Source organism: Ovis aries, chromosome 25 (genome assembly GCF_016772045.2).
Source record: "Ovis aries strain OAR_USU_Benz2616 breed Rambouillet chromosome 25, ARS-UI_Ramb_v3.0, whole genome shotgun sequence".
NCBI classification, from domain to species: Eukaryota; Metazoa; Chordata; class Mammalia; order Artiodactyla; family Bovidae; genus Ovis; species Ovis aries.
Genome location: NC_056078.1, coordinates 34,229,503 through 34,254,305, shown reverse-complemented (window position 1 = coordinate 34,254,305; position 24,803 = coordinate 34,229,503). Strand labels below are relative to the sequence as shown.

The window sequence follows — 24,803 nt, the reverse complement described above, 5'->3', positions numbered from 1 at the left end:
CACTAAACTGTTAGTTTGCTGAGAGCAAAGATTTGCGTATGTTTTGTTTACGGTTTATCTCCAGCGCCTCTCGCAGAGCAGGTGCTTAGTAAACTCTTGGTGAACGAACAGCTTCTCTCTAGTCTCCTGCTTGCTGGCACCCCCCTCCCCACCCCAGTGTAATCTGCTTGCCAAAGCGTCTTGTCAGGAGCATGTATTCAATGATGCAATATCTTTGATTGAGAATTTATGGCTTCAGATTGTGTGATCGTGTGAGGTTCTCCAGCATCTTTTGACAGTCCAGGGCAGTTCAGAGAAGGCTGATGATGGATGAATCTACCCTGGAAAATTTCTGGTGAGTGAGATACCAGGCCAATGGAACCAGTGGGAAGCTGACCTGCGGGATTGACAAGATGCACCAAGACATGTAAGGCAGATGGGGGAAAAGAGAAAAAAAGAGTAAGAGAAGCTGTGTAGAAGGAGAGGGGTTATGGTCAAAGAGAGATGCTTGCATTTTCCATGTCAGATGTAGGAAGGCTTTAGTGGCATGGCCAGAATATGGGAAAGCATGGGTACAGCAGTGCAGTGGGGTGTGACGGTCCCTGGAGATGAGGCAGACAGGGAGCTGAGAAGGCAGGGTAGGGATGGGTCACAGATCATTTATTGTCCACTTTTGAAAGTGAAAGGAGTATTATTAATTTACAGTCCCACATAGGAATGATGGATAAGAGCCTGGACTTTCATGAGCAAACCAACACATAGGGCCATCCCAGTGTTTAGCCTCTTGGGTTGATGGCAGGTCCCAGGATGGAGAAAAAAATCAGTGTCCTGGTGAGATGTCAATGGCGACTGATGGGACGTTCAGACAGATGAGGACAGAGTGGAGGCATGGTTTGTGCCAAGAAGATCCCTGAGTGGGGGCTTTACAGAGATGGGTAAGCTCAGGTGGGAAGCTTGGCTGGGGAGGGTGGAGGACACAGGCCCCACCTCCAGACCTGGTGGGGTGTTTTAAGCTTGAGAATGAGATTTTCTCAATCTTGTACACAAGTCACACTTTGGAGGGACTTTCCGAAGCATTTTTTTCTTTTAGTCTCATAACTTTCTTGAGAGCTATCTACTGTGCTTCCTGTTTTCAGAAAGTGAACCAAGGCAGAGTGTGATCTAGGTTATTGACCCAAGACAAATTGAGGAAACCCCTAAAGTGAGGTTGCCAGATAAGATACAAAAGGATGCTGTGCTGTGCTTTGCTTAGTTGCTTAGTCATGTCAGTCTTTGCAACCCCAAGGACTGTAGCTTGCCAGGTGCCTCTGTCCATAGGATTCTCCAGGCAAGAATACTGGACTGGGTTGCCATGCCCTCCTCCAGGGGATCTTCCTAACCCAGGGATCAAATCCAGGTCTCCTGCATTGTGGATGGAATTCTTTACTGTCTGAGCCACCAGGAAAGCCCAAGAATACTGGAGTGGGTAGTCTATCCCTTCTCCAGGGTATCTTCCCAACCCAGGAATCGAAGTGGGGTCACCTGCATTGCAGGCAGATTCTTTACCAGCTGAGCTACCAGGGAAGCCCAAGATACAAGAGGATACTGAGTTAAATTTGAATTTCAGATAAACAACGAATATTTCTTTGAGTTGCTTCCTTGGTGGCTCAGACGGTAAAGCATCTGCCTGCAACGTGAGAGACCTGGGTTTAGTACCTGGATCAGGAAGATTCCCCTGAAAAAGGAAATGGCAACCCGCTCCAGTACTCTTGCCTGGAAAATTCCATGTATGGAGGAGCCTGGTAGGCTACAGTCCACGGGATCGCAAAGAGTCGGACATGACTGAGCAACTTCACATACACAAAAAAGATGTCCTAAATATTGCACAGGACATACTTAGACAAAAAAAAAATTAAATTCTGGGCAACCTTGCTTGCTTGTTATTTATTTTGCTAAGTCTGGCAATCTAGGAGGAAGGAGAATAAGTCTGAGTAGCTGTATGCATCAGAGAGCCCTGTTATTGGCCCAGGAGGCTGGGAGGGCAGAGCCAGGTCTGAGCCAGGCTGAGAGAAGCATGCCAGTTAGAGGAGGCAGACAGTGTGCAGAAAGGGCCCAAAACTGGCCAAGTCAGCCTCTGAATGGAAAGGCCAATGGTCTAAGTGAGAAAGACTTCCTGCTCATAACTACAGAAACATGCTTGAGATCAGATAGAACCTTAGGGCCCAGAAAGGATGCTCACAACTTTAATTGGATCCTCTCAGCCCTGGCGCATAGGCATAGCACAGACCCTTAAGCCCAAAGCACTGATAAGGAAACTGAGGTTCAGGGAAATTTCATTAAGATTCTAGAGTCAGAGCCCACAAAGGAAGGGGCCTTAGGGAAGGGCACTAGCTCATGCAGGGTGAATGAGGCAGGCCCTAAAATCCACCCAGCAGGCCCTGGGGAGCATTGAATCTTCCTCCCAGTAAGGGGACAGGTGGGGCACAGCAGGAAGGGAATCGGCCTGCGAGAGCCAGCAGTGAGGAGGAAGGGAGAGGCAGGGAGAAGAAAAATGACCAAAGCTCAGGATCCACTAGTAAATCATTAGCCTTCACTGGAACACAAGAACTGTGGACCATTATTAGAAAGTGATGACATGAAATAAAATACCGAAAAAATAAAATAGAAGAAAGCAAGACAAAGCAATCAAACAAAAAGGAATAAAGGTGCCAAACCCTCTGGTAAAGGTCCAGAAGAGTCAGAATTACTACAGGTCCAGACCTGAGATAGGCTCTAGGACAGAGCCTTTGGCTGCAGACTGGATTGCCCAGGGCAGCAGAGGACAGTGGTGTCAGGACCCCAGGGATGCATAACCCTGCTCATTCCCTCAGTAACCTGATGGCATCTCTTATCTTTCGGGTCTCACTTTCTGCTGACGAGCTTAGGGAGAACTTCAAACTAGTTTCCAGTTGTTAGACGTGGAGTGATGACCCCATGTGCTGGCATCAGTGCATTCATTCACCAACATGAACTGGTGCCCTAATGTGTGCCAGGTAGCATGCCGTGTCGTGGGCAAAGTTCTTGTCTTATATCCTGGTGCGTGTGGGAATGGGGACAGAGCGGGTGAGACACACAATAAGTGAACAAGTAGGTGAATAGTGAGGCAGCATTTGAGTTGAAATCTGAATGGTCTGTGCAGCCAAGTAAACATTTGGAGCCGAGCAGTCCAGGCAGTGGAGACAGCTAGCACAAAGACCTTAGTGGCAAGGGAGCTGAGGGTCATGGGAGAGCAAGAAGGCCAGCGGCCAGAAGGATTGTGGGTGAAGCGAGAGAGAGGGCAGATTCTGCAGGGCTTGTGGACAGGATCAGGCCTCTGGCCTTTTTCCGAGTATGGTGGAAGCTATTGGAGGATTTTCAGCAGCAGCCTAATAGCAGCTGATAGATGTTAAACAGTGGCTTAAGAAATACATCTGAGGACATTGTGCTAAGTAAAATGACCCAAACTTGGGAGGACAGATGCTACGTGCTACCACTTACAAGAGGCAGCTAACATAGATTCATTAAAGCAGAGAGTGGAATGGTGGGTTCCAGGGGCTGGGAGGGGTATGGGTTAAAGGGTACTAAGTTTCTGGGGTACAAGATATGTCCTAGAGATGTACTGTACAGCTTAGTGCCTATAGTCAACAATACTGTATTGTTTACTCAAAAATGTGCCAAGAGAGTAGATCTTATGTGAAGTGTTCTTATTACAAAAAAAGGAAAAAGAAAAAGCTACATGTTTTATCACCATCAGGTACACCAGGTATGTATACAAGTGTATGTTTTCTGTGAATGGAACAAAAGTGTCACAAAACAGTATTTTGTGTAGTGTTTTTAATAATAGCAGAAGGTGATGAAATAATTAGGATGTGATGTCATTACCTGTGCTTTTATTATAAGTTATTTAATTGTAATACTATAGAATTTAATTTTTAATAATGACTGTGTTTAACAACAGGCTTACAGAATCTGGAAACATTGAGCAGTTTTCTCTGGTGAGCCAATGTAAGCCAATTCCTGCACGCCACTGCCTAGGAGCCTCTGGCAATCCGAAGGTCCAAGGTTAGAAGAGGTACGGAAGGTGGGCTCTGAGCCCACCCCCTGCTCATCAGCCCACAAGGCATCTTGGCTTGGATCACAGTCTCTGGGAGGAGAGAGAGGAAGGAGCACAGGAGAAAGGGCTCCAACCAGGAAGGCAAGGGGCAGGAAGGACTGGCGGCGTCAGTATCATGGGAGTTGTTTTTCTCTGTTTTATCAATGGCAGAGACCAGGGAGAACAATACCCCTGACTTAATATCACTTCATGAGCCAACAGGAAAACCCCCTAAGTGTGGGTTGGATGAGTTGGCTAATCTGGGTGGACCTGGAATCCTTTCCCAGCTCTGAGCTCTCAGGGTCTGCCCGCTCCTACTTTCCGCATCCCAGCATGCTGTGCACACGCTGAGTCTCAGCCTCTTGTATTTTGAAATGGAGAGAATGGGCAGGAGACTTGGGAGGGAGTAGCTAGCTGCCTGTCCCTCGCTGTGCAGACCACAGCAGAGCAAGGCCAGCCTTCCTGCTCCCTGGCTTCCTGTGACCTGCGTGAACAGCACCCACTTTCCCTGTCGGCTTCACTTTGGGAGCCACACGTGTGTGTGTGCGTGCTAAGTTGTTTTAGTCATGTCCAACTCTTCGTGTCCCTGTGGACTGTAGCCCACCAGGCTCCTCAGTCCATGGGATTTTCCAGGCGAGAATACTGGAGTGGGTTGCCATGCCCTCCTCCAGGGAATCTTCCCAACCCAGGGACCGAAACTGTGTCTCTTACGTCTCTTGCATTGGTAGGCGAGTTCTTTACCACTAACACCACCTGGGAAGCCCTTGGCAGCCAGCCGTATAGGCACTGAGAATATCACCTCCTTTCAGAGGATTTGGAAATTGAGGTCAGGGAGGTCAGGGAGCCTACCACAGTGTCAAGAGAACTGCACATACTTTGTAAAACTAAAAAAGTCTAAAATCAAGAGTTGGGAAGGGTGTGGACCCATGGGACCTCTTCTGCTGGACAACAGTTAGCTGTATCTTGCAAAGGTGAACATTGATGGATCTTACAGTGCAGCAAATGCAGATACTCCAGAAATACTCTTGCAAACATAGGTCAGGAAAAGCCCCAGCTGCACTGTTGCAAGAGCCATCAACAGAGCACGGCTGAGGAGGCTGTGCTGTAGTCACACAGTGAAATAGAATTACAGCCATTGGAACGAAGGGTGATGCCGGCATTTCTCAATAAGATTGCAGTTTAGCAGTACTATACAAGTGAAATAAGTCAAAGATTTCACAGTGTGATACTCTTTAAAAAGTTAAACAAGTCAAATGTATACATTTTTAGAATATGTGTACAAATATGAGACAAAACTCTAAAAATAGGAAAGCAAGGGAATGATTCTGGAGGCTGGGGAGACCTCGGAGATTGGCTAAGGGTTAGCCTCATAGGTAGATATAAGGTATTGTCAAGGTCTGAGTTTTTGCTTTGACTGACTTGTTCATAGAGACTTATATTAATAAACAAATAATAAAATAAAACTGCAGAGCGAGGATCATGGTTCATGCCTTCTGCTGCCCAGGCCGAGGAGGAGGGGGAAGGTTGGCATTGCAGATCAGAAGACTTGGCTACTTTTACCAGGTAGTCCTCAGGGCAACAGTTCAAAAATCACAGAACCAGAAGCCACGTGATTTTCCTCTTCTAGGTGGCAGTTTTCTTTTTTTTTGGCCACACTGTGTGGCATATGGGATCTTAGTACTCAGAGCAGGGATAAAACCCACGCCCCTTGCATTGGAAATGTGGTGTTTTAGCCACTGGACTAGCAGAGAAGTTCATATTTCTTGTGTGTGTGTGTGTGTGTGTGTGTGTGTGTATTTTGGCCACACATACAGCTTGTACGAGGCTTGTGGAATCTTAGTTCCTTGACCAGGGATTGAACCTGGGTCCATGGCAGTAAAGCACAAGCCCTAACCACTGGACCACACAGGAAACTCCTTAAGTGGCAGTTTTCATATCAATAAAATGAGGTTTGGGGGCCATATCATCTTTGCGCCCCCACCATTTGCTGAGTTGGCTTCCCTAGTAGCTCAGTGGTAAAGAACTCACCCTGCCAACGCAGGAGACAAGAGTTTGATCCCTGGGTCAGGAAGATCCCCTGGAGAAGGAAGTGGCTACCCACTCCAATATCCTTGCCGGGGAAATCCCATGGACAGGGGGAGCCTGGTGGGCTGCAGTCCATGGGGATGAAGGAGTCAGACACTCAGTGAGTAAAACAACAACAACAATTAGCAGGGCTAGAGCAAGTTCGGAGAAGGCAATGGCACCCCACTCCAGTACTCTTGCCTGGAAAATCCCATGGACGGAGAAGCCTAGTAGGCTGCAGTCCATGAGGTCGCTAAGAGTCGGACACGACTGAGCAGCTTCACTTTCACTTTTCACTTTCATGCATTGGAGAAGGAAATGGCAGCCCACTCCAGTGTTCTTGCCTGGAGAATCCCAGGGACGGGGAGCCTGGTGGGCTGCCATCTATGGGGTCGCACACAGTCGGACAGACATGACTGAAGTGACTTAGCAGCAGAGCAAGTTCTGTTGCTGTAACAAAGAATCCTCTCACCTCCACCTCCATCTCAGAAGCTGAACACGAGAGTTTCGTTCCAGTTCCCACTACAGTCTAAGAGGCCCTCCTTGTCAGCTCTCCTGAAATGCTGACTTAGGTATCCGGCCTTTTCTGCCTTGGAATTTTTCACTCTCCACCAGCAAAATGGGAGAGAGAAAATGTGGAGAAGCCCCAACAACGCTTGCTGCCTCACCAGAGACACACTGCTTCTTCTCACCTCCCTGTCACTGAGAACGAGTCCCATGGGCCCAGCCCAATTGCAGAGGATGCTGGGAAAAGGAGGGAGGGCATGGATGTTCAGAGAATGGGGACTCTCCCTGCCAGAGCCCCCTGCATGTCTGCAATCCTTTGAGCCTCTGAGTCGTTCCAGACCAGATTTGACAGTCTCCTGTCTCTGAGTCTACAAACCACAAAGCCTTTCTGAGTTTATTCGTTCATTCCTTAAGTAAACAGAGGACGTGCTCTGATCCAGCACTGTGTCAGGCAGAGGAGCTCATAGTCCAGTCAGCAGCGGTGCTGGGTGGAAGGGAGTGAGAAGGGGGAAATAACAGTTTTACAGATATCATGATACCATGCAAACACTGATGCGTGCATGGCCAGTCAATTCAGTCATGTGTGACTCTTTGCGATCCTATGGACTATATGTAGCCTGCCAGGCTCCTCTCTCCAGGGGATTCTCCAGGCAAGAATACTGGAGTGGATTGCCACGCCTTCCTCCAGGGCATCTTCCTGACCCAGGAATCGAGCCCGAGTCTCCTGCATTGCAGGCAGATTCTTTACCACTGAGCCACTGGAGTTAAGAGTAAAAGAAAAAATATCTACTGGGTGACAGTGGAGCTGGGGGTTGTGATTACTAAAGTCTTCTTTGGGAAAGTCATTTTTTCAGTTGGATCTTGAAGGGTAAGAGTAGCCTTCTGGGAGAACTGAAAGAGGGGGCTCTTGCTGGTAGGAGAACAGCATGTGCAAAAGCGTGGAGGCCAAGAAGGCCTCTCGTGAGTGGGGAAAGGCCAGTGTTTTCACTTTATTGGAAGGCAAGGCACATGTGGTGTAGGGGTTGAAGGGTAGACTGTAAGAGCAATTCTTTTTTTTAAATTTGGCTGTGTCAAGTCCTTGTTGCATCATACTGGCTCTCTAGTTGTGGCTCGTGGGCTTAGTTGCTCCGAGGCATGTGGGATCCTCTGGACCAGGGATCGAACCCATGTCCCCTACATTGCAAGGAGGATTTTTAACCACTGGACTATCAGAGAAGTCCCCTGTAACAGCAGTTAAAGTAGAAAGGTGGTCAACAATCAGAGATCAAAAGGGCCTTGAATGTCATGCCCAGTGGATGTTTGGACTTTATCCATTGGGCAGCCATGGAAAGATTCTGAGGAGGCAAGGAAGGCCAAGGGTCACTGGAAGGGCCATTTCAGCCACTCCCAAAGTCTCCATTAACCAGTTTCCCTTCCCTCCTTTGATTCCCCAATATATGTACACAGTTCTGCACACTCAACGCTGGGTGAGTGTCAGTCCCCATCTTCCAAACAGATGCCCCACAAGCCTAAATACACACAAATTCCGGAGCCCTTTGTGCCCCACACATTCCCATCACTGATTCACAGTCACCAAGCATCTTCTTTCCAATCCTGAAGGTCTGGGGTCTCTCCATGGGGTTGAGGTGGTTGAGACTATTGGTAAAATTTATATGGCTGTTTTGTTGAAAGAAAAGTGGATGGGAAATTAGAAGGAGGGGAGGAAAGTCGCTGCTGCCACAGTCCCTGTGTGGAAGGCCCCATCTCTGCCCCATCATTCTTTTGAAGGCCGTTCTTTGGGGAGCGCAGGGTCTGCTAGGGCTGTCCCTGTGACTTCTGGGATCAGAGGTGAAGGGGCTTTTGTCATCTTGCCCTAGGTCACGTCCGGAGGGCTGGGCTGAGAACCCTTGGAGGTATCCAAGCTGGTGCCCCTCACATCCATTTCACAGAATCTAGCCTTGAAACTGGGCAAGCACTGAGGGCCTTCCAAGGGCCAGCGCCATCAGGTGTCCAAGTCCTTCCTGTGTCTTGGAATTCAAGAAGTGGAAAGATTTTACACGTGAAGAGAGGATATTCAGCTTTCCACTGTCACACAGTGGGGAACGGGGTGGACTCCAAAGGCTCTGGCACTATTGCACAGCTCTGAACCTGTGTGCAATGGCCAGCTGAGTTTAAGGTTCACGGCTCTGCCCACTTTGTATGGTTCCCTTCTGGACAAGTTTGTAAGCAGGGCCTGGAGTGATGAGGCTGCCCCTCTGGTTTTCTCATCAGAGAAACTGCATAACCATATCTGGGATTGGTGGGCACCAAACTCTAGCTGGCATTTACCAAGTCTTGGGCCCTGGCAACAAGGGAGCTGCATCCATGGGAAGAAGGATTACCTTTTGTGTGTCTGTACAAAAGTGACTTGTATACAAGATTTGAGCCCACTGGAATTGAGGGCAGCCTCTTTCTAATTCTGCACAAAGTCCCCATATATGTCAGAGGGTTCTTTGGGATTGTGGATTTGCATCAGGGATAGCAAATAGTTTTCATCTTGTGGACCAGCTCCACTCTTGGCGGCAAATCCAGAGTGCTGTGCGGAGATGGAGCCTGGAGCCCTGTCTGGGAAGGAGTGCTGCACGAAGTAACTTCTGCCCTCAGTGGGGGATGGGGCAGTGGAGTGTGCAGGGAGAGTATTTGCCATTTTGCTATCACTGCTGTAAACTGACACCTTCTGTGTCAACACACAGCCCAAAGGAGCCCAGTGCACAGCCCCGGCCCAGAGGAAAGGCAAACGTCAGCCTTCCCGGTGTGTATCAGCTGTTTAATTCCTGACACATGGAGTGCAGGTGGGTTCAAGAGGGTTAGGGGTTTCTTTGCATTACAAATCACCACGAGATGTTTTCTACTGACATAAGCAGCATCAATTTGCACAGGACTGTGAAGTCCCTTCTTCTTCCTCTGTTCATCTCTGCCAGCCTTTCAAGCCCAAATTAAAGGCTGATTCCCATCTCTCTTCCCCTTCCCCTGCCCAAGACACCCGCCCCAGATCCTTGCTTGCTCTTCTGTCCAAAGTTTCTCCTGCTCAGAGCCCAAAGCTCTTGGTTTGAAATGCCACCAAGGACTATCAAATCTGTTGCCTGGGCAACTTTAGGGGCAGACACTTCCCTACATGGGTCCTCCTCCTCCAAACACCATGCCAGGAAAGTTGAATATCACTCTTATTGAAATTATTAATACCACACTTCCTTCCCACATGATTGCTTATTTCCAGCTAGCAAAGCACCTTCCTGTTTGCCTCTTCGTTTGACCCTGTCAAGCACTAACTGAGAAAATTGAGGTTTACAGAGTGGACAGAGACTTGCCCAAAGCCACTCAGCCAGGTTTCTTTCCTCCAAATCCTGTCTTCTCTCTGTTGTCTCATCCTGGAGACCACAGGGTGGATGGAGTCACCAGAGAGGGAATGGGACATGGATCCAACCCTCATCTGAGAGTTCCCTGTGGTCCTGAGGACAGTGTAGGGGCTAGAGCGGGCATGCAGGAGACTACCGGACCAGGGCCAAAGAAGAGAGTTAGATGTGGACTGGATTAGGAGCAGGTGGCTCAGCCCTCAGGCTTCCTGGGTGACCCTGGGCCAGTCCCTTTCCTTCTCTGGGTCAGGGTGCTTCCTTCTGTGTAACCTGAAGGCTTGAGATAGGACCTCTGACTTTTTTTTTTTAAGTTATTTATTTTAGTTTGGCTGTGCCGGGTCTTTGCTGCTTTGCGTGGGCTTTTTCTAGTCACTGCAAGCAGGGCTATTCTTCTCTGTGGTGCTCAGGCTTCTCACTGTGGTGGCCTCTCTCTGCAGAGCACAGGCTCTGAGGTGCGTGGACTTCAGTAGTCGCGGCTCACGGGTTTAGTTGCTCCTCAGCATGTGGGATCTTCCCAGACCAGGGGTCGAACCCATGTCCCCTGCACTGGCAGGCAGATTCTTATCCACCGCACCACCAGGGAAGTCCCCTCTGACATTTTGAATGCAAGGCTTCCTAATGTGTACATGATGGGGGCTGGGGAAGCACCGAGTTTGGGCTTGGACCAGTCTTCTTATCTTGGGACCTAGGCCTCTGATACTTATCTTGTCGCTCTTACCCATCACCCTCCATCCCATGGGAAGGGTTGTCTTGGGGATATGAGGGGCCCAGTCAGCTGCTATCCAGGCAAACTGCCTGTCAGTTGCTCAAATTTATTGATCACTGACTGGGTACAGAGCCCACGTGTTGAGCAGGTGTGTTGTGGGCAAGGGGAGGGAGAAAAGTACAAAGCAAAGAAGCCATTCAGGCTTCAAAGGGGAGCATAATCTGGCTCCTATAATCCCTCCATCCAACCATTGACCTAGCAAACATTTTTGGATCATCTTCTATCTACGTACAGGCCCTGGGTAGGAACTATGGAGTGGGGGGTGGTGGTGGAGAGGGCAGAGGCCCTCAGTGTGGTCACCAGGCAGGACCAGTAACCCTTGCAGCATCACATCATTCTCAGGCACAGGGGATCCCAGACCAGGTGCCTGAGACTCAAAGTCTCTCTGAGGCTGAGAACCACAGCAGTAGGGTTTTGTGTGGCTAGTACTTTGGTTCTCCACATGCCCCATCATTACCTGTTTATTGCCTGGTACCTGCCTGGTCTCTAAGGCAATTTGAATTTGCAACCCATACTAGGGAAAAAATATGCACTTCAAGATAACAGGACTATCCTTGACCAGAAGAAGAGTGGTGGGTGGAGACAGAGTTCTGGGCTAGTGCTGGGAACCCTGGGGTCTCCTTTAGGCTCCCCAACTGCCTGCTTTTGGAACTGGAAGATGTACAATTGGAAGATGTCCCCTCTCTGACTAGCAATTTTCTCTGTAAAACTTAGGGAGAGTTTAGATCGGTGGCTACAAATCCTATCCAGCCCCTCCCCTTGGAACCTTAAAGATAGTATCAGAGTTCCAGTTCAGTTCAGTTCAGTTCAGTCGCTCAGTTGTGTCCAACTCTTTGCGACCCCATGAACATCAGCACGCCAGGCCTCCCTGTCCATCACCAACTCCCGGAGTTCACTCACACTCACGTCCATCGAGTCAGTGATGCCATCCAGCCATCTCATCCTCTGTTGTCCCCTTCTCCTCCTGCCTCCAATCCCTCCTGGCATCAGAGTCTTTTCCAATGAGTCGGGTCTTCACATGAGGTGGCCAAAGTACTGGAGTTTCAGCTTTAGTATCATTCCTTCCAAAGAAATCCCAGGGCTGATCTCCTTCAGAATGGACTGGTTGGATCTCCTTGCAGTCCAAGGGACTCTCAAGAGTCTTCTCCAACACCACAGTTCCAGAGATGACCCCAAATGTTTCCAAAAGTAAGTGGTTATAACATTTATTCCCAACAAATGTGTACTTTCTCTTTCAAGGAATAGGTTTAAAATATAAAGGGTACTATATATATGTGTCTCTGATGATGAAAAATATTGATTGGCATGTGTGCTATCATTTGTATTAATAACCCCGAACTGATAGACAAAATCTTTGAAAACATAATCAAATGAGACAAAAAAAAAAAAAAAATCCAAGGGGTTCTTGGTTGGTGACATGGTTGGGAAGAGTGGCATTTGATCACCACTGAAGTCCTTTCACTTCCAAGCATCCACAGATGTGTGCCCATGCAGGTGGTGGGAGAAAACCTGTTGGAGGGGGTAGCAGAGAGCTGAGCTTCATGGAATATCTTCTGATTTTCAAGCTCAAACTGGTAAGTTCGCAAATATCCCTAGAGGTAGGACAGTGACCCTCCCCATCTTACAGAAGAGAGAGGTTCATCAGCACAGGTTAGGCGCAACGCCAAGGCCACTCATCTGGAAGGTGGCCAAGCTGACACTTGAACCCCAGGCTGAATGGCTCCAGAACCACTGGAGGTTGGAGAGGTGACTAGCGTCCCCCTCTAGGCGCCTTGTCGCTAGGTTCCTGGCGCTGGCGCAGCGCAGGCGCCGGAAGATTACCTAAATCTGAGAGGGTGAAGGCCTCGGGGCTTCAGAGTGTGTCGGGCGGGGCGAGACGAGGGATGGTTGTGGACCCACCCCCCCACCACCGCCCCTGGCCGCCACCCCGCGGCATACTTGAACTAGCTGGGCTGCCCTGGGGAGCAGAGTGACAGATGTCTTCCTCAGTTCCCCAAACTCATCTAGAGTCCTGGCGACCCACAGAGGCATTGGGGTGGGCTGGGACCGGGGGTTTGGGCGGAGGAAAAGTGCAAGAAGTGAGGCGGCCACAGAGCAGAAATAGGAGAAGAGACAGGGTTGAGGGGGAGGAGGAAGGCGAGGGAAGGGGGCGGGGAGTCCTTCCTGGGGCAGGAACCCAGGCCCCCCTTGGCTAAGCAGACCCGAAAAACGATTCTGCAGATGGAAGGAATTAAGTGGGAGGGGGAGGGTCCTTTGGTGATAGCGAGAGGAGGGAGGGAGATGTGTGTGTGAGTATGTGTGTGTCTGTGCGCGCGCACGTGTGTCTGGGTCTGAGAGGGTAAGGGGAGAGGCAGAGACACACCAGACTAGACGAAAGTAGAAAAGACGAGACTGAAACAGATCCGCCAAGAAAGACGACAGACAGACGATGGACACAGGAGATGTTAGTCTGAGAGAAAGAAGAGTATGTGGAAGCTAAGAAAATAGGGGGAAAAAACAAGTGAAAATGAAATCATTGTAAAGGAGTTGGAAAGAGAGACAGCAGTGAGCCGAAAGCAGAGAGAGCCTGGACAGATCAGGCCCGGGGAGCAGAGAGCTCCTGCGGAGCTGGGGAGCTGGGCCGGCCGCGCACAGAGGGCGGGGACTGCAAGGGGGCCGCCCATGGGCGGACCCTCCCCGTGCTACCTATGTAGATGAGCTCCCTTTCCTCTCACCCCGCCCCTGCTACTCTATATTCAATCATACAGCCAATGGAAGGCGAGGATGGTTCCACAAGGGGCGGGGCCTCATAGAACCCCACCCCAGGAGCGGCCGCTGAAGGGGTCAGCCCAGAGGCAGATAGCGGATCGCGGGGCGGGGCGGGGCGGGCGGCTCGGAGGGGGCGGGCCCAAAAGTTTCCTGCCCAACTTTCGCTGCCTCCTTCCTCCGCCCGCGCGCGTTGCTGCTGCAGTTGGGGGGAGGCGGCGGCGGCGGCTGCGGGCTGAGCGCGGGGTGCAGGCGATCGCCGTCCGGGCTCAGGCGGCGGCAGTGGGCGCAGGCTCCCCGGTGCCCGCCCCTCCGCTGGAGGGGGGGGCGCGAGCGGGCGGCCGGGGTGGGGGGCGGGGAGCCGGCACCGCCGCCGCAAAATGAGCCTGCTGTCGGCCATCGACACGAGCGCCGCCTCGGTGTACCAGCCGACCCAGCTGCTCAACTGGGTCTACCTGTCGCTGCAGGACACGCACCAGGCGAGCGCCTTCGATGCCTTCCGGCCAGAGCCGCCCGCCGGCGCCGCGCCCCCAGAGCTGGCCTTCGGCAAGGGCCGCCCAGAACAGCTGGGCTCGCCCCTGCACTCCAGCTATCTCAACAGCTTCTTCCAGCTGCAGCGCGGAGAGGTGGGTGCCCCCGCGCGCCCCCGCCCTCCGGCGACCGCGCAAGGCCTTTTCCTATCTGCCCAGCTCTTCCTGGCTTGGCCCCGGCCCGGCTCCGTATTGCCCGGCCCTGCTTGGCTTGACTTCGCTCAGCTCTGCCAAACTCGCCTCCCGAAGTCCCCGGGGCGCCGGGAGCGCGTCACCTCCCCGCTGAGCCCGGCCCGGAGTAGCTCTGGGGCGGGTGGAGCCCTCCTTCCCTCTCTCCAGCCTGGGGCGCCCTGCTCCAAGGGGGCTGGGGAGCCCGACCGGGTGGGTGGGTTCCGGATTGTCTCCAGACAGCCGGGGCGCGGCTTGTGCGGGGAGCCCCATCCAAGTGTCCTTCCCACGCCCAACCCCATCCCCCTCTTGGCCACCGCTCGCTGGGACGGAGAGTGTGGATTTGCTCCGAGTTCCTTCGGAGGGCCCTGAAATCTTTTCTCCTCCGACTTCGGTGGTTCCCGACCTGAAGGGCACTCTGGAGAGCAACTCACTCGCAGAATTTTTCTGCTGTTCTCACGCGGGGACCCCCAGATAAACTCTTCAGCCACTCGCCCTCCCCCAGCCACATAGGAAGTGGTTTTTGAGGGCTTGACCCCACAGACTGTGCTGTCCCCCGCCCTTCCAGCCTGGAAGGAAATGAAAGGGAAATCTCTTGAGCTCCTGGGAGGGGGCTCGATAGGGGGAGAGGTTCCAGCTGCCCAGTGCCTTCTCCAGAAACCTGGGCCGGCTGCCGTTGCAAAGTCTGCCTGTTGGAGGGATTCAGTTACAAAGTCAGACGGGCAGCTAGATAAATACCCAGACTGCATCTTTCCCCAGCTAGATAAATACCCAGATTGCCAGGACCTCCCAGCCCCTTGGAGAGCTCTTCAGAGCCTTCCTGGATACCATCCTCTCTCCCTTCAGCTGAATTCCTCCTGGGCCCCGCTCCCACTTACTCCTGCCTCATGTGAGAACCGCAGACACCCTCTGTGGCCTTCCCTCGCTCTGCTTCTGGCAGCTCTCTCTGCAAAAGTGCAGAGGGAGGGGCCCGGTAAGAGGACCCACGGGAGGGGCACTTGCCTTCTAGACCGGGGCACACGGGTTAGCTTCAGGAGAGTCAGAGTCCCTTACCAGTTTGCGGGAGAAGACCTGTGTATACACCAGAGTGCTGGTGATGTGGGAAAGACAGAGGGTCGCCCTTTGTGACCCCATAATGTGTTTGCCTCTGCCATTATTGACTAGGGAAGACGTGGCCATGTGAATTGCTGGCCTGAGGCCTAGAGATGGGCCAACGGCAGGCCAGCAGAAAGAAGGGATGGTTGACCTGTATTGGACTGTCAGGCATAGCTGGGGGAGATGAATCTAGAAAGCACCCTTTGGTGCCAGGCGACAGCATTCATATTCCAGAACTCTTTGTAAACTGTAAAGCACTCTCTCCACCTGAGGAATTGTTCTTGGCTGGAAATCTTTCTTTCTTACAAGGGACTTTGCCTTCTCTTCGGGGAACTGGCTTCTGTGACCAGGGGCTTTGGAGGACAGTGCCTGGGTCTTGTCAGTTGTTTGCTCTCTTACCAAACATTTCTGAGCTCCGTGTGGCCCCCTGGGGATTCCACCAGAGTCCCATGGGGGCCCCAGATTAGAAGACAGATAAGATGATATCGTGTGAATGGTGGGTGATTTCATGGGGATCCTGTAGGAGCCCAAAGGCAGAAGGGAGACCATGGTTCACAGATCAAGTGGGGGTCCCTAAGCAGCCTGTGCTAGCTGCTTACCTCGGTGTCCCCACTGAAGGGGCACATTCCTTTGCTAGGGCCAGTGTAGGAGGAACTGGTAAAAGTTATCTAGAGCAATGGTGGAAAAAACTCTCTCATGATCTGACTTTGGAAGAACCCTCATCTCTATCGGGGCCTCAGTTTACCTATCTGTAACTTGTAGTCTCTGCTGTCCTCCAGGGTGATATGTGTGGGATTTGAGAGCTGTGCAGGAGAGAATGCGCCTACAGACAGGCTGAGTTGGGAGAGTAAGGAGGGGCTTCTTCTATGCTCATGGGCCAGTGGCTTCCATGCAGGGGCTGGAAGGCTGTGCCTGCTGACTTCCGGAAGAGTCTCTTGGCTTCAGACTCACCCGCTCTCACCACCTCCCCCCTACCAGTTTCGCCTCCTAAACCCTCTTGAAGCCCCAGCTGTGCTTCTAGGGACAGGCCTTTCCTGCATCCAGGGCTTAGCTGGTGACCTAATATGGCTCCAAAATAGCAACTGGTTGAGAAGGCAAGAAAAAATACCCCCCACCTGAATGCCACCAAGGGGCTTGTCCGACAGGAAGCAAGTTGTGTGTGGGCCTGCAGGGACTCTGCGAAGGGCCCCAGGGCCCCAGGAGCGTTGCCATTCCATGCAGAGCCTGGCAGGCCCGGTGGCAGCGCCTGCGGATGTGACTTGCATGCTGACCACTGACCACGGCCTGTCTGCGCCGGTCCCTGTGCCAGGAGCCCACCCCCTCCTGCACCACCCCCAGGCTGCTCCCACCACAATAGCAGAACACCATGAATGCAGCTGGGGTTTGGGTGGGGGTGGGGGCTGAGGACATGGGGGCACAGAAGCCCATTGTGCCCCTAGAACCTCCGCTCTGGAAGCTGAAGATAAGCCAAGGGTTCTGAGTGGAACGCTGGCCCTGCGAGCAGAGAGGGAGATGGTGGAGTTCATGGGCAAGTGCAGAAACTGGCACCAGGGGGTGACTGGTCGCTTGTGGGGGTTTTCTTGGCTTCTTAGTGTGTGGTAAGCCTGCCAGGCCAAAGCACACACGGGTACTTGGTGAGGTTTTTAAAAAGGCCTCTGGGCATAGAAACTAGACCCTGTGAACGAGCCCCTGTTTCAACCCCCGATCTGTGGCAACAACTATTAATGTATGTCTTTGGAGGGAAATTTGTGAGGCCCTTGGCTATACCCTTCCTCTCTTTCTCTGGTACCCAAGGAATGCAGGTCTTAGAGGTAGTCTTAGAGGTGGCATGAGAGTGGGGGTCTTCCCTGCTATCTTGCTAGTGCTATCTTCGTAGCACTAGGTTTTGTTTGGGAATTTAAATTCACAGCAGTGTGGAGGCTGTGGGACTCCACCTCCAGACAAGTAGAGTTACCCTCATGTTGAGAATTAGTGCTCAAGCACCTCCGAGTGATGCCAAGAGCCCCTCCTGGGTAGCTCCTGCACCCCCTTAGGGAGACGGAGCTGTCCCATTCCAGGTCAGATGTTTAGGGCAGCTGTTTTCTTTTCCTCTTCCTCCAGGGCCAGATGTGGCTTGAAGATGCGGCTCTGCTGTCAACTGATGCTTTGTGGAGGTTGCGGGGGAGGGCTTTGGAGTCAAATACATTTGGGGAACACAGCCTAGTATCCTTCCCTTGGAGACACACATTGCCCACTAACACAGTAAAGGCTCTGAGAAGTCCTGCAGGACAGAACCTGCTAACCTTTCTTCAACCCGACATTCTTCTGAATACCTCAAGTTCAGGGCATGCTCCATGAAAGCAGACCTCTTCCTCGTTGGATATATTTTCAATATATTTTCAACCCGTAGGAGGCTCTGCCTGCAGCTGTTAAACCAGATGCCCTCCTGGGTCCTAGTGCTATCTTCATAGCACCAAGGTCACCCTCCTCTTTGCTTCTCTGGACTCACTGGAGATTTGAGAACAGCAGTAAGGGTCTCATGAGGCTTACCAGATAGGGCTCGAGGCTCCCACACACACCTTTTGAGGGGGTAACCGCAGTGTCCTGGTTTAAGAGGTCCTAGAGATTGGCAGTCTTCTGAAGGTTTGGATATATCACTTTTGCTCTCCGTTTGGTGCTGCTGAGCCAAGGGGCTGCCTGACTGGCATGGATGGGTAGAACAAAGCCACCTGTCTGATGAAGGTGGGAGTTTGCCTCACTGGGGTTGAATGGGCTTCAGGAGCTGAGGTTTGTTCCCAGCAGCCTTTGTGGTCTGTGTGAAGTGGTGGGGGACAGCCCCAGGACCTGGGAGGAACAACCGTTCCAGCCCAGCTGGGAGCTTGGGAAGATGCCCGGCTCCCTCTGGCCAGCCCTGGAAAGCTGAGCTCTGACTCAGGCAAGGGAGACCGTCGTTCAAGGGCCTGTTGGCTGAGGTGGCCTGACCCTCCCTCCATCAAATTCAGTTGATGGGGCGGGCCTAGACTCGGAGGGAGACCACGCCTCATGGACCTTCTGAGTCAGGTGGAAGGGAGGAAAGCAGGCAGCGTTAGTAATGGGGAATTAGCAGTGATAGAAAGTCAGGCGCTGTCAGCACCAAGAGAAAGACCCTGCGGAGAAGCGTCCCTTACTTTGGTGGTGCTTTCTTCTAGGCATCTTTTCTTCATGGCCCCAGAAGAGGAAAATAGAGGCCTGGCTAGTAACTCAGCAAGTCAGTGGCAGAGCTCGACCTAGAAGTCTCCTCCATCCCGACTACGGCTGTCCCATTGGCTCGCCCCGCTGGTGCGGGTGGCACTCACCTGGATGGTGCCCTGGGTGCCAGTGTGGCGCATGCATTAGCCAGGGTGCTCTGTCAGGCTTTAGTGCCTCACTTGATCTGTCCCCGATCCGAAACCTTCTGAGGAGTGGCAGGCATTGCTCATGGGTCCTGGGTTTTCTGTCATGTCCTTGCTCGAGCCTGGGACTCTGTGGGGCATGAGTCCAAGGGTGGCCTGGCTTGGGGGAGGCAGAGGAGACGGACACCGAGGACTTCCTAGCACTCCTGTCTCATAGCACACACTGGGTGCAGCATCCCCATTATGCGGATGGGGAAACTAAGGCTCTTCAAGAGGAGGAAGATAAAGTCAGGGAATCAGTTGAGGATCAGGGCTCCAGGGTGTGTCTCAGAGTGCTTGGTCCCTTGTGTGTATGTGTGTGGGTGGAGGTGGCTGGGATGTATGTATAATCTTTATTCTGCCCTCCTCTGGCCATATAGATTCAGTTGAGGTTTCTGAAAACACTACGCACCAACCTTTCACTCTAAGCTTCTGCACTTGCTGTTGTTTCCACTGCGTCTAATGCTGCGGACTGTCCTTGTATAACTGATAGATTCCAACTTACTTCTTTACGGCCCCAGTGGATGTCTCTTCTCTGAAGGCTTTACCTGGCTGCCATGGGGAACACACCTCCCTCCTTCCACGTCCTGTGACAGAGAAATGGTACATGCTTCTGGTAAAGCATGTCTGAACGGTCGGTATTGCTGTGAAATATTACCATATGTGTCAGTACTCTGAGAATAGGAACCCTGTCATCCTGTCACTTGGTAATCCCAGCATCCCATGCTTGGTCAGTGTCTGGGACAGACTAGGTGCTCAGTTGACATTCACTAGGTGGATGGGTGGATGGATGACTTGGACTCTCTCCTCCTCTTCCTTCCCCAGACTTGTGACTAGGGAACACTTTCCTCAGCCTCTTAGCCTTTTGTTTTATCTCACGGAAGAAGTGTTTATGAATTGCTTGATAAATTTTAAAGAGCTGATGTGGGGGTCATGAAACCCTATGCGTAGAGGTGTCCCAGCAGAAGTTTAGGTGTGTGAAGGGTTCTTGACCTTCTTTGGCTGTGGGCCTCTTTGAGAATCTGAAAGCAGCTCAAGTTCCTCTCCTCAGTGCAATGCACACAGCACGCTTGTCCATGCACACACAGAACTTGCATTTGCACATGATTTCAGGGGGATCGTGTGGACAGTGGGCCTCAAATCCAGGCCCCTTGCTGTGGAGGTTGCAAGCCTTGATGGTGCCCCAGACTGTCTTACTATTACAGACCGTCTAGTCCTCGGATTCTCAGATCCATGCTTTCTGCTTTCATTCAATGCATTTGGTCTAGAAGCAAGAGGCAGCCCACTCCCCAGTGCCTGTGCTCGAGCTGGGGAGCTGGGCAGTAGGCTCGTGGCTATGATATGTGAACCCCTGCCAGGTGAGTGGTGACCTGCAGGGGAGCAGGAGAAACTAACTGGGGAGGGGGAGCCTCCCCTGGGTCTGTTCCACTCCATCTTGCTGCCACTGTGTTCCTCCATCTCTTGGCCCTTTCTTTTCCCATTTCTCTTTCCCAACTCCCCTTACCAAGAACACAGCCTGCTTATTGAAATCTGAATCTCCCATCAAGTTCTGGCTGTGTTTTGCACACCCCCGCTGAATGGACTTCCAGGAGGCAACAGTGCCCTTGGCCCACAGGTCATCTTCAGACCTTGGAAATAGGAGCAGAACTGGGGTCTAACCACAGCTGGGGAAACCCTTGGTCTGACTTCACTTTCCCTTTGGCCCGCTCCATCCTTGGCCATGGCTGTCTCCTATCCCTGAGCCCAGCCCACATCCACCCCTGCTTTTTGTATAGAATGTATGTGTGTTTGTGCGCATGTGTATGCGTCTGACCCCAGGGGCTGGAGCCCCAGATAGACCCTAGGGGTGAAGAAGTGCAGATCTCCTTGGAGAAGGGGTGGAGTCATTTGTGAGATGAATGGTTTCTTGTTCCAAAGAGAGGAGTGTGGGCGTGCATGTGTGTGTGTGTATAGCAGTGTGGACACGGATGGCTTTTGGGGATAAGGAAGGGGTTGTTCAGCTGATGGAAGAATGGAGGAACCCCCACAGAGCTGGGAACTAGGACCAGAGGATTCCTCCTCTCAGGCCTTCTCAGGCCCCGGGGGCAGCAGACTCTGCATTTGCTCTGCACAGACCTTACCCAGGGTGCTGCGCCCACCTCTGCCAACTGCTCCCTCTTCTCTTCTTGCACCCATTTCTTCTTCTTCTTGGCTGCCCTCAGAAGCTCCTGCCCACCTGCCTGGACTCCCTCCTTCCTCTCCCACTGTTCCCTCTTTCTGTCCTGGGGACGGTGGCCAAAAGGAAGCACAGTTGGTCAGGTTGACTTGGCCTTGGAAATCTCTCCTCGTGTACCCTCAGCAGAATCACAAACCCTGGGGCCCGAGCCCCTCACACAACCCAGAGAAGGTGGTACCCTGTCTTACCAGGCCTGAGGGGCTTGGCAGTGTGGAGTCACAAGGCCTCTGTGCCAAGGAAGATGGTCCTTGCCAGGTGGCTCCCCTTCCTGTAGGGAAAGACAAGCCTTGGAGGCCATTCGGGAGCTGAAATGTAACAGACTAGCAGATCGGGCTGTGAATCTCCTCTCAGACACGTGCTGGTTGGGTTTCCTCGGGCAAGTTACTCAGCCTCTCTGAGCCTCAGTTTCCAGGTCTATAAAACCGGCCCAGCAAGGACCATCTGAACAGTGTTCTTGGCAGGTATGTGTCTCAAGAAAGGGAAAGGATCCAGTCGAGTTTGTGACACAAGTGGGCTCGGAATAAACTATAGTTCTTCCCATCTAACTTTCCCCAACAGCCGAGCCAGAACCTTGGAGAAGTTCCAGCCCTGGACAGGAATCTGCTGCTTTGTTCCCTGCATGTGGCATAAGGATCCCACGCTTCCTGCTCGCTGCTGGGGTCACCGACCCGGGGAGGAAGGAGGTGGTCTCCTCCCCAAGGCTGTTCATTTGGGCCTAGATGACCCAGAGCCATACTCTGGGGGGCTATCCTCACCCCCCAGCCAGCGCAGCAGACTCTGGGGTGAGAGCACCCTCCGAGTTAGTCCATGGGAACTCAGAGACCCTGAGCTAAATCCTTCAAGGCATTAGGGCATCTGCACCCCCATCTGTCAAGTGGAGCCCCCTTCTTGCCTGTGACTGTCTACATGCAGGACTATCATGGGCTTAAAGAGCACTGGAGTCTGGTCTCTGGGGCAGTGGAGGGTGTTAGGATCTTTGCCTTCGGGGATGTTCAGCCCTGTGGAGAGACGAAGAGGTATCTCTGTATAAAGAGATGAAAGACAGACTTCAGAGCTCCTTCAGGCCAGGGCAGGGGAGTCCCCATCCCAGCCTGCAGCACAGGGCTATGGCCAGGAGGTCTGGAAGACCTCTGGAGGGGGCTGGGGCCTCTGTAGCCAGAGGGACCTCAGGAGCACCTGAACCTATGCTTTTCACACCTTCCCTTGGAGCCCAGGCCTGAGTAAGAAGGGGTGGCTTCATGCCGTATCACTGGAGTCAGAACCAGGTCAAAAACCAGATCCTGGAGGGTTTGGATCCAGGGTGGGCATCCCAGGGGTGGACAGCAAGTGCAGGCCTGGAGGGAGAAAAGCAGTGGCCAGTAAGACGCCAAGGGGAGTAGCCTCGCTGTTGTAGAATTAGGGGCTGACTGATGAAGGGAAGCCCTGCCCAGCCTTGCCCTCCAGGCACGAGCGGCAGGACTTGGGAGAGGTGGTACCCTTGTGAATGAAGGGCCCTCTTGTGTACCATGCTCTGGGGGCATCTTTCAGTACCTGAGTGTCTGGACCTTAAAAAAGCAGGCCTGCAGAGATCATAAAGTTTGCCCTCCTTGCCTGCTCCCTGTTACATGTGGGGAATCCAAAAGCTTGGGGCCAGGCTCCATGGGCAGAGGGGAGGGAGTTCTGTGTGTCCTGGCCTCTGCTCCGGTCAGTCCCCACAGGCCGTGGAAATGGCGGAGAGACCGGCTCGCCTTTTACCTCCATGGGCTGAGCTCCTCAGGGCTTCAGAGAGGAAACAGCTTGCCGCCCCACCCGCCCATCCAGCCAGCCGGCAAGCAGAACTCCTGGCCCTTAGGCCTGGCTGCGTGCCCTGGTCTGTGCCCCTGGCCTCACTTTCTCTATCATAACTTCAGAGTGAGTTTGGGTCGGCTGACTGCCCCTTCCTTTCGTCTTTTCCTGGTGTCGTCTTGAACTGGGGCTGGGGAAGGCAGTTGGAGCAGCTGTGAGGGCCAGGCCAGTGTACACTGGGTGGGGAGAAGCGGCAGGGAGGGGAGCCCTGGCCCCGCTCCTCTGACCCACAGCTGCCTGTGTGACCCTCCTGAGGAACAAAGCCATGACCTTCCTGAGGCGGTGGGAGGGGTGTCAAGCTGCCAGGGGGAGGACAGCCTGGATGCTCGGAGGCCCCTGCCTGCCCAGGGAGACCCGCAGGGCTGCCCAGGGGCAGGGGTGTGTGGCCACAAGATGGGGGAGAGGTTTTTCAGGGTATAATTAGTGCAGTTTCTGGCACCCACCAAACTTCCCCTTCCTCTTGACAATTTGCTGCCAAAACAGCCCTGATTCCTGTGGACTTGCTTAAATCTTATCCAGAAAAAAAAAAGAAAAAAGGAAAGAAAGAAAAAAAAAAAAAGAGGGTTGTTATTTGTGAAATTGCATTTCCCAGTCATGAGAATGAGTCACACCATTTGGAACTTCAAGTTTCTTGTTTGGATGAACTTTTCTCTGGGAGGCTGGGGTGACACTGCCCTCCCCCAGACCAGTTTGGATGGGGAGAGGCCTAGGGACAAGCTAAGGAGAAACCTTGATGGTTGGAAAGTCCAGGTGCTCCCAAGGCCAGGGAGGACTAGGAAGGTTGTACCTTCCAAGGGAGATTGAAAATGCTGACTTGGGCTTAGGGGTGAAGGGGGTGTGGCGAGTTAGTGTTTAATGGGGACAGAGTTTCAATTTGGAATGATGAAAGATTCCTGGAGATGGATGGTGGTGATGTTTGCACTATAAATAATGTGAATGTGCTTAGTGCCATTGAGCTGCACGCTTAAACATCGTTAAAAAAGATAGGTTTTTACGTAACGTATTTTCTACCACAGTGAAGCAAAGCAGATTCTGGGCCCTCAGTCCCTGGTGGCTGCTTTGATAGGTCTCAAGTGGGACCCAGAAAAACTGTATTGGTTAAAAGTTTCCCGGGTCATTCAATACAAGTTTGGACACACTGATCTAATCTGTAAAATGGGGACAGTGACTCATAGAGCTGTGGTGAGCTTTAGTTATCTTAACACACATAAAGCTTCCAGCACCAGGGACACTAAAGTGCTCAGTTCGTGTTACCAACATCATCTAATCCCACTTCCGCTGGGACTCTCCCCACATCCCTTAAGGTTTTCCTGTCTTGGCTCGCATACCACTCCCCCAAGGATGGGGGACCCTGTGCCTTTCAGGATGGACCATCTGGGGCCACCTGGGAGCTGGAAAGTTGCCCTCAGACTGGATGCAGGTTTGTGCGGGATCTTCCACAGTGGCCCTGTGCAGTGGTAGAGCAGAGATTTGTGACCCCATGAATTATATAATCCACGGAATTCTCCAGGCCAGAATACTGGAGTGGGTAGCCTTTCCCTTCTCCAGGGGATCTTCCCAATCCTGGGATCGAACCCAGGTCTCCCGCATGGCAGGTGGATTCTTTCCCAGCTGAGCCACCAGGGAAGCCCAAGATGGCATCAGGAGCCTTTAAGTTTCAATGCACAGTCACTGAGGACTGACTGTGTGTTGGGCCTGAGCTGCCCTGATTGTCGTGTCTCTGTCTTTCCTTCCAGATCCCAGGCTTTGGTCCAAGCCTACACGAGAGAGAAAAGAGGCCCAGAGAGGGAAAGGGCTGGCCCAGAGTCACAGAGCAGGGTGTCCAGGGAGCCAAGAAGAGTGAGGGCTGTGTCCTCCAGGGAGGAGTGCCGGACCTCCAGAGGCATACATGTGTGAGGTGTGGGCTCTGTCCTGGTTGGAGGAGGGGTGTCTTGATTCCCTGGGACCAGCTCTCAGCTTACTACTCTCCCTTCCTACACTGAGGGGACACAGAAAAAGAACTGGTATGCCCAAGAACTGGAGCCAAGTAACCTGAGCCCCGTGCCCAGGTTTGTCATCAG

The 24,803-nt window shown here is 52.4% G+C and overlaps 1 protein-coding gene across 4 annotated transcripts in view; it reads left to right on the top strand.

Annotated features, from left to right (window-relative positions):
* Positions 1-13,681: 13,681 nt before the first annotated feature.
* Positions 13,682-24,803, top strand: part of ZCCHC24 (zinc finger CCHC-type containing 24) — a 74,082-nt gene continuing 62,960 nt past the window's right edge. For all 4 annotated transcript variants that reach the window (XM_027962300.3, XM_015104301.4, XM_027962298.3 and 1 more), the window contains exon 1: positions 13,682-14,148. In XM_027962300.3, coding sequence (XP_027818101.1) covers positions 13,903-14,148 — 246 coding nt within the window. In that variant the 5' untranslated portion in view covers positions 13,682-13,902. The remainder of the gene's footprint in view (positions 14,149-24,803) is intronic.